Raw genomic sequence first — 10000 nt, forward strand, 5'->3', positions numbered from 1 at the left:
AAATAAAAAGGTGAAACAGCAAGCCATTCATTAGCTGCTGGGGGGGGGGGGGGGGGGAGGGAAGGGGGGCGATGTGCTTGATCATAACAATGCATGATGGGCTTTGCACCACATGCACCAGCAAACAAATAAACCAAGGTGGGGGGGGGGGGGATAAATTTGGGATTACAGAGGTTGAGGACAGGGGCTGTGGGAGTTGGGGAGTGGTGGAGAGGTGGATCTTTGGAGTGGACGGACTTACAGGTACCAGTCTCCGATACCATTTGTCAGGAGACTTGATGGCGGATGATGAGGCGACAAGAGGAGAGAGTGAACAGGCATTAGGCCAGCAGCAGGGAGTCATGTTTACTATGTCCATGACTGAAGGAACGCTCTATCGAGTTTTTCTTAAATCACTGCTGAAGTTTTGCATAACAGAGTCACAATAAGGAGTGTATTTCCCAAATTGTACTGACACACACAAAGGCATAAACAGAAATGCTGAGCAACGTGCACTCAGTCATCAGACCATGGTTAAAGATTTTCTCACACTGGCCCAAAATAGACTCAGTTGTGCCACTGAGAAACGGATTGTTGTTTGTGTTCAGCAGTGTGTGTGTGTGTGTGTGTGTGTGTGTGTGTGTGTGTGTGATGGGTCAGATACCCCCAGTGCATTATCAACTTTAGGAGAGATGGCAGATAGTCAGAAAACAGAAAAATTCGGAGACAAAAAAGCACACAGACAGCGGGAGGAAATTTACCCGGAACCGCCCTCAGATGATACAAACGCCCTTCGAAACGGATTTTAGACGCTTGGTAGAATTTTGCAGCTCTTTGACAGCTGAACTAATCATACCTCCCTTTTGGGGGAAACTTGAGGTTAGGCTGTCATCACATGATGGCGCACCGCCATTTTCCAAACGCCTGTGTTGCATGTAAACAGTTCTGGGCTTGATGTGTTTCAGAGTCGGGGGGGGGGGGGGCAACTGCTAGTCAGTGAGGAAGACTGAATACCCGATCAGCTATATCAACCCTTGATGAGAAATTCAAACGGGTTTATTATGTTGACTAGCCACGTATTAGCTGATGATTTAAATCAACGTCTACCTCAGTTGACGAACAGGAGGCTTGTTTATAATTAGCTTGATATACGTCTCCACGTATATACTGCAGATAATACTCACTTAGCTCTCTTTTCATTTTGTTTTGGGGGGGGGGATTTCCCCCCCTTTTTTCCACCCCAGCTGAACTTGGTCGATTACCCCACTCTTCCGAGCCGTCCCGGTCACTGCTCCACCCCCCTCTGCCGACCCGGGGAGGGTTGCAGACTACCACACGCCTCCTCCGATACATGTGGAGTCGCCAGCTGCTTCTTTTCACCTGACAGTGAGGAGTTTCGCCAGGGGGACGTAGTGCGTGGGAGGAGCAAGCTATTCCCCCCCCCCACCCCACCCAAACAGGCGCCCCGACCAACCAGAGGAGGTGCTAATGCAGCGACCACGATACATACCCACATCCGGCTTCCCACCCGTAGACACGGCCAATTGTGCCTGTAGGGACGCCCGACCAAGCCGGAGGTAACGCGGGGATTCGAACCGGCGATCCCCGTGTTGGTAGGCAACGGAATAAACCGCCACACCACCCGGACGCCCCCTCTCTTTTAACGTTTGAGCTATGATCACAGTGTTTGAACTTTAACCCCCGGGCAGGGGTTGTGACCTGACAAGGCGCCGAAGCTTAAGGCTGACCGGACTGCAGCTGACTGCTGGGTCCTTGTCCCCCGTCAGCCAACTTTACAGCAGAGGGCCGACTCGCTCGGTCACACTGGCCTTATATAACCAGCAGGCCCGCAGAATGACAAACACTGTCTGTGTCATTCTCGCTCTCGCCTCTCCTGTGTCTGACACCCTTTATAGCTTCCCACCGAGGAGCAGGCAGCCGCTACCATCCTCCATAAGTATTATACCCCCCCCATCCTGATTATCATCTTTATGTACTGTGTCTTTCTGTGCTCCTCTCTCACTTGCTCTGACTACCCCCCCCCCCCCCAACAATGTGATTGTCAACCCTTCTCTTTTGCTCTGCCCACGTTTATTTCTCAGTGGTATTGCGTCTCTTGCCAACATTTTTCTGCAGCTGCCATGAGACTGCGCTCATCTGTTTGTCTGATTTGCAAGGAAGAGTGTTGTGTGTACCCTGCTGAGCTGTGTGCACTGCAGTGTGTGTGTGTGTGTGTGTGTGTGTGTGTGTGTGTGTGTGTGTGTGTAATGGGCTCACAGAAAGCACAAGAGAGTAAAGAGATTCTAGTCAATAGTTGCAAAATGCTACATACAGAGAGGTGACGAGGCCGTCAGCTGACGATAAGAAAGGGAGAATCAGTGCTGCTCTGTGCTTCTGTCAGTGTAAGGGTCATTGTGAGGGCATCACTTACTCCCTTACATAGTTTGTCTTAAGAGTTGTGTGTGTGTGTGTGTGTGTTTTGTGTTGGACTCACTTTTTGTGCTGCGGTGTTAGACTCCTGACAAGAGGCCTCTCTAAGCTTCTGCTCTTCCACAAGGATATCCCTTAGGTGCTCATTCACCTGAAGGAGAGAGAGAGAGAGAGAGAGAGAGAGAGAACAGAGGAGCAAATTACTCCAGGTCAGATTTCAAACAATCTTTGGGCGCTCGCTGAAAGAATGAATGGCGAGGTTGTGTGTTGGAGAGACAGCGAGGGCAGAAAGGGTTGGGAGATAGAGACGAAGAAGGTGAGAGCGTAAGAAATACAGACAGAGAGAAAGAGAGAGAGAGAGAGAGAGAGCGAGAGACAGGAAACACCAAACCTCACTTCAAAGAAGAACTAGCAGCAAAACCAGGTTTATTAGTGGTTGGTGCCAGTGCTTCTTACACCAACCTATTAAGTGTACCTCACTCTGTTGACTTTCTGCTGGACTTGGAAATTCAAGTTTTGAAGCAAATGCAATTACCCCAGTGTTGGCTTTGTTTCCCTTTAAAGCCCACATTTATATGTGTTACCACCCCTCTGCTTTCAAAGGGTCTTTACAAACAGTGATTTAACAATTTGGCAAGGGGACACTCAGTTTAGGCAGTACCAGTCATGGTGTGTGTGTGTGCATGTGTGTGTACCACGTGTGTATCTGCCTGCCTTTGGCCTGCTGCAGGAGGCAGGAACTACACGAGTTTTGTTTTTTTTTCCCCCCACTGTGGAATGTCAACAAACTCAGCTGGGAACCAAACGGAGTTTGATTTGTTTCAGGGGAACACAATTGGCCTCGACACCAAGCTACAGGCACGCGAACGAGGTGAGCTCATTATGTGTAACAGCGCGCAATGAGCGCACACCATATTTGTACGTATCCTATTAACGAAAGTTAAAACAAAGCTGCGTCACCTTTTACACAAAAAAATAAAATAAATAAATAACCCAAACCCTCAGGTTACGAAATAATCCCTCGCAGATGAGGGAGGAAACCAGAGGACGTAATCTCAACAGATTTACGTCCACTCAAATCCACCGGGAAACCATGAGTAAAGTCTGACTCCGCCATCCCGGCTTGGCGCACCAGATACGAGATGCAGAGAAATCTGACTCGGGGGGGATGTGCGTGCAAGTAATCCCCGCAGTATGATTGCGCAGGCCAGGAGTCTGCCAGTTCTGCATCCGGGCTGGACCAAGACGGTTCTCTTCAACGACGTTTCTGAATTTGTGCTGGACCGGCAAAGATGGAGGATTTGAGAGCTCATGGGCGTCATATGTTCGACATAGATCCAAAGCACACAACGGATGTGCGTCATCCGCTAGACCGCCGCTGTGCTACGCCCACGCGTCAGGTGTATTTACTCCAGTCGACACAACACTTTCATAATCCTGTGTACAGATGTGGGTACACTTAAGCGATCCGTCCGCTGAAAGACGGCACAAGAAAGTCTGTGGTTTATGAGGTCGTCAAGGTGCTGGTGTTTTCGTTTTTGTGATTTTGAGATACTGTAACAAGCACGGATAAGTAGACACGTTAGCCCTTGGCTAACGGGGTCGGACACTTTAGTCGACTGGTTAATGTTGTTGCCCCCGGTGTGGGAGCCACGGGTTCGCGTCCCGGCTGTGGCGGTTCCCGACTGCCCCCCGAATTCGCTACCATACTTTATTGACCCCTGTGGGGGCAATTACGCTCTGCATTTAACCCATCCTAGCTGTGTAGCTAGCAGCAGTGGGCAGCCGCCGTGCAGCACCCAGGCATCAGCCTCAGTTCGTCTCGCCGTGCCTTGCTCAGGGGCACAGACAGGAGTACTAACCCTAACATGCATGTCTCTTTGATGGTGGGGGAAACCGGCGCACCCGGAAAAAACCCACCGCAGACACGGGGAGGACGTGCAAACTCCACACAGAGGACGACCTGGGACGACCCCCAAGGTTGGACAACCCCGGGGTTCGAACCCAAGACCTTCTTGCTGTGAGGCGACACCGCTAACCACTGCGCCACCGTGCCGCCCGATGTGAATATATTGTGACTATATGAATATCAGAGTGTGTGTTCGTGTGTGTGTGTGTGTGTTTTGCACATGTACCTTGTTGATCCAGGTGATGATTGCGTCCTCCGTGTCATAGGGCAGGTCCTGGACGTGTCTGTCGCTGTGAGAGGGCTCGGCGGAGGAGCACCTGTTGATGCAGGCCATTACCCTCTCCACGCTCACCATCTCCACCGTGTAGGCCATCATCAGAGTGTCTATCAGGGCCAAGTGGGAGCTCTGCAAGAGACACGCAAACAACAACAACAAAGCGGGTTGGTATTCCTCTCAGCACACCTTAGAAGTCATCTCAAACGACATCAATAGGGCTAACCCCGAGACCTGAAAACACTACTTCCAATTACCCCACTCTCCGAGCTGTCCCGGTCGCTGCTCCACCCCTTCTGCCGGTCCGGGGCTGCAGACTACCACATGCCTCCTCCGATACATACGGAGTCGCCAGCCCCTTCTTTTCACCTGACAGTGAAGAGTTTCGCCAGGGGGACATGGTGCGTGGGAGGAGCACGCTACCCCCCCCAAACCGACCAGAGGAGGCGCTAGTGCAGCGGCCAGGACACATACCCACATCCACCTTCCCATCTGCAGACACGACCAACTGTGTCCGTAAGGAGGCCGGGCCGGAGGTAACACGGGGATTCGAACCGGCGACCCCCGTGTTGGTAGGCAACGGAACAGACCGCCACGCCACCCGGATGCCCCTCTGAAAACACTACTTTAACATGTCTCGCAGGGCTAATTTCCTGTTTTTAAAATGTGTTTCGACTGACCTCTCTCTGTGTCCCCAACCATGTTAAATGTTGCGCGCTCGTAGAAAATGTACGGTGCACTATCTGTGTCCTGTGGCATTCCTCGCGCCGTGCCGCTTGCATAGATGAGACGGGTTATAAACATTTTTATAGCCCCTTATGTGATGTCGGCTCTGCTATTGAATCTATTTTTATGGATCCCAGAGGGGCGAGCTGCTGGCGAGGTGCCAGCAAATGGGGGGAAGGAGGGATGTGTCCCGATAGGAGTTGGAAGAATAAAAGAAAACTCTAAGGGGAACACGGAGCATCTGGTCCCCATCTCTCTCCGCTACACCTCTCAGAAGCCCGCGATACGGCTGCAGATTGCACAACTTCTGCAGAACAAAATTTTGCGCGGTCATATCATCTTCTTTCTTTTTTTTAGCGGGTAATTGCAAACAGGTGGGTTCACCAGCCCTCAACACCTACACAATACATGACATTCTCCTGGCCTTTCTAACGCCATTCCAGACCGGTCAGACCTAACGGTCCCCCCCCCCTTCCTTTTCCTGTCACGCCAACGCACAAACACTTACGCGGCGTGCACGGATTTGTGTGTACTCCTGTTTGTGTGTGTGTGTTGTCTGCCATCTTTCTCTGCATCCACACTAACTGGACAAACAGCCTAGTCACACACTCGGCTGGCCTGAAGCGAGGTATAACTGACACAAACAGGCGCTGGATCCCAACCTGGCGGAGTCTACCGTCTGCCATAGGCCTCTAACTCATGACCTCAGAGACTTATGTAACAGAAAGTATGACGATGAGTTTCCCTAAAAAAAAAAAAAGCTCATAACGGACCACCGCCACGACTCTGGGCTGTCGCTACTGAGGCTTAACGCCAACCCCACGTGTCGTAGTGCCAGTCTAAACAGGAAGGGTACACGGGAAGGGACCTGCTGTAGCCACCGGGAACAAACTTCACATGGAAACAAGTGGTAAAATACAGCTGCACACTGCTGGAGTACACACAGGTCACCTGGGGTAGCCGTCTACATACACACCACCACTGGTTTCTTTAAGTTAAAACGTATGTGGGCAGGATGAACCAACAAAACATGCCGCGCAAAGCGCTTCGACAGACGAAGCGCTCAGTCTGCTTACTAGTGGATTCATACTGCGCCACTAGGCAAAACTGTCATCCTTGTGATCTGAGCAACACCAAAACATTAAAGGATTAAGAACAGATTAAGCATAATTTTAGATTAAACCACACGTCTAATCTGGAAGAACCCATTTATGACCCTTAAGACAAGGGCAGCCTTCACTAAACTCCTAAATTAAAGCGTCTTAAAATAGTGTGAGACTTCACCAAGTCTTGATTTAAAAATATATTTCAAGTTTCTTTTAAAAGATTAAAAAAAAAAATCTTCTCAGGGCGTCCGGGTAGCGTATTGGTCTATTCCGCTGCCTACCAACACGGGGATCGCAGGATCAAGTCCCCGTGTTGCCTCCGGCTCGGTCGGGGCGGCCCTACAGACACAATTGGCCGTGTCTGTGGGTGGGAAGCCGGATGTGGGTATGTGTCCTGGTCCCTGCACTAGCGCCTCCTCTGGTCGGTCGGGGCACCTGTTGAGGGTGGGAGGGGGAAGTGGGAGGAATAGCATGATCCTCCCCCGCGCTACGTCCCCCTGGTGAAACTCCTCACTGTCAGGTGAAAAGAAGCGGCTGGCGACTCCACATGTATGGGAGGAGGCCTGTGGTAGTCTGCAGCCCTCGCCGGATATTCGCTCCCCGGATCAGCAGAGGGGGCGGGGCCACGACCGGGACGGCTGGGAGGAGTCGGGTGATTGGCCGAATGCAATTGGGGGTGAAAAAAAGTTGGGGGGGGGGGTCTTCTAAATGTTTACATTTCCATAAGTAAGATTAGAGTTTATCTAGATGTAAGAGAAGGTTTAAACTAAACCTGTCATAGGCAGGTTTGGGCTAACATAACTACCGTATTTCCCGGACTACAAGTCGCACCAGAGTATAAATCGCACTCAGCAAAAAAGGCGTTGCAGCGATGAAAAAAACAAAATAAAACATTTGCTTCGGCGTATAAATCGCATTTATACGGCGGTGCAGTATTTCCAATTGAGTCATAAGACAAAACAGTGCCATCTAGTGGCCTTGATTGAAATGCAGCGTATTTGTCTGACAACATTACGTTGTATAAATCACTTTGGTATATAAGTCGCAGGACCAGCTAGACGAGTAAAAAAAAACAAAAAAAACTGGCGACTTATAGTCCGGGAATTACGGTAATTAACCTGAATCCTCAGAACGCCATTTTTGAAATCTGGATGAATTTAAGTAGAACTGGCCTGGTCTTACTTTAAACCCTGTCTGTGAAACCACCTCCTTATGATGTGACTTGGGGTTTGAGGTGACTCGCTTCATGTTAAAGCACTGTTGTCTACTTTGGATTGAAGATGTATTTCTCAATAATCGACAGCGCTTTTGACACAAGGGCGCACTTTAAGTGACAGCTCAACACAGATCTGACATATATCGTTTGGTTTTTTTTGTAAATACCATAAAGGATACTATTAACAATACCAATAACTATACCATTGCATGTGTAAACTGACTTATGATGGGTTATTTGGGCAACAGGGTGGTGTAATGACAGAGGAAACGGGTGTTAAAGCCCCCACATTTGTGATGTGCTTGAATGAGTCAGTGAATCGCTACCAAATCCATAAGCGCTGTCTTAGTCTGCGCCCTGAGGTAAAAGAAAATGTGGATTATTAAAGCGTGATATGACTATCATAAGTACACAGTTTCAGTACACAAGACCATACAGTCTCTCGTGCCAACTGCAAAAGCTTATTTCCTGCACACTGACAGAATTCTAGGAGAAACTCTGTGAAAAGAAAAGCAACTTAAAATTCTTGAGGGCAAATACATTCCCCGAGTCTCGACTGGCGCTTTTCAGGCACGGCAGTCATGTCCACAGAGCTGGTTCCTGCACCGTCGCCAAACGTCCAAGAGCGCTGCTATGAGACTCTGTGTCGTCAGGATATTGGTAGATGTCTGACATTGCACGCATTTTCCCCTGAAGGTATCGCAGTTGGCTGGGCAAAACAGCAGCACCGACTCGCTGACACGCAGCCAGCGAGGAAGAAAGGCCGTAATAGACATACAGACAGGGCCGGATTAAATGGATAGATTACACTACGCAGAGCATTTTTTCTTGGGCCCCCCTCCCCAGCCCACCCCAAACAAGCACATTTTGATACTTTGTAAACAAACAATATTACTTTTAACTGCCACATCGTTATTAGGGTTAATTAGTTAGGTATATATTTTTGTTTGTTATTATCTATTTATAGTTTAAAATATTTTATGTTAAATATTTCTAATTTAGACCAAAAGTTGATGTTTTTACCCGTCTGTCTGGGCCCCCCCCCGGTGGCGATTCGACCCTAGGCAGCTGCCTAGTTTGCCTATGCCTAGATCCGGCCCTGTGTAGTATACTATATAAACCCACTGAGCCGCTTCGGTGACTGAGATTTTTCCGGACTCGTTCCAAATGATTACCATAAAACCCCTAAATCTTTAGTGTTTTTTAAGAAGCTTGCAGGGAAGTGCACGGCGCGGGTGTGCGTGTGTTTGCGTGCGTGTATTACTCGTGTGTGATTTGAACTTCGGGCAAATACGGCAACAGAAATGAGACCACGGAGAGGATACACGGCCTTCTGTGTTGGTGTTAACTCATGAAGCTGAATTTGCCGACACCTTTTTTTCCCATCGTGCTGTTGCTATAGGGACGAGAGCTGATACGCTCTATTCAGAGCGAGGGCGAGTGTCTTAGGTATGGGTGTGTGTGTCTGTGTGTGTGTATATATATATATATGAGTGTGTGTGAGAGAGAGCGAGAGAGTGAGAAACAGACAAAGGGAGGAGACAAGAGAGGGGAGAGAAGTGGAGGGCTCTCCTGGCTAGATGGTTAAGGCTGCTTACATATCCACAGTGCTCTCAATACTACAGTAAATGTGTGTGGTTGTGTGTGTGTGTGTGTGTGTGTGTGTGCGGTTGTGCGTGTGTATACCATCCAGGGTAGCAGACACACCTTATAAGGCTGTGGACATTCTAGTCACCGCAATTCACTTCTGTTTTCTGTGGCTGTGCATGTCCTTTTGTGTGTGTGTGTGTGTGCGTGTGTGTGTTTTTTATTTGATGGGTGCATGTGCCACTGATCAGACATCTAGAGGCAGACACACAACAGCTGAGCAAACAGATAATGAAAGTAACATCTTCACACATAAAACTCACAACTGTCTACTTAGCACAGGGACACACAAAAGCTGCACCTACACCCGAGAAACACTTTTGTGAGGCTTCACAACTACACATGTCTTTAATTGTCAATGTGCCTATGTATATCGATTCTTGTGCAATTGTCCACACTGGCAACAACCCTCCACCTTTCTGTCTGTCTGTCTGTCTGTCTGTCTGTCTGTCTGTCTCACACACACGCATGCACATGCATGCACAGACACACACATCAACTGTCAGGGTCATTCCATACACAGCTTTCAGACGCACACACGTACATGCTCCTCTGCAGAGAAACTGAATTACAGTTCCAGCGTCCTCGCCTCCTCTCTCCCGTTAGTTTGTCCTCCCTAACTCTCTCTCTCTCAGCACTCGGAGTAGCTAAAAGGACGGGCGAGGCCGACGTAGAGGAGGGGGAGTAAATTTTGAAAAAAAAAGAAAGACAGA

The 10000-nt window shown here is 49.2% G+C and overlaps 1 protein-coding gene across 2 annotated transcripts in view; it reads right to left on the minus strand.

Moving 5' to 3' along the window:
- Positions 1–10000, minus strand: part of camsap2b (calmodulin regulated spectrin-associated protein family, member 2b) — a 52080-nt gene that overhangs the window by 26946 nt on the left and 15134 nt on the right. The window contains exons 3-4 of one of the 2 annotated variants that reach the window (XM_056293134.1): positions 4545–4724; positions 2474–2560 (exon numbers count right to left, since the gene is read on the minus strand). In XM_056293134.1, the coding sequence (XP_056149109.1) occupies positions 2474–2560; positions 4545–4724 (267 nt within the window). Of the gene's footprint in view, positions 1–2473; positions 2561–4544; positions 4725–10000 lie in introns of those variants that run through there. The other variant, XM_056293135.1, reaches the window with a different exon arrangement.

This window comes from Lampris incognitus, chromosome 14 (genome assembly GCF_029633865.1).
Source record: "Lampris incognitus isolate fLamInc1 chromosome 14, fLamInc1.hap2, whole genome shotgun sequence".
In the NCBI taxonomy this organism is placed as follows: domain Eukaryota; kingdom Metazoa; phylum Chordata; class Actinopteri; order Lampriformes; family Lampridae; genus Lampris; species Lampris incognitus.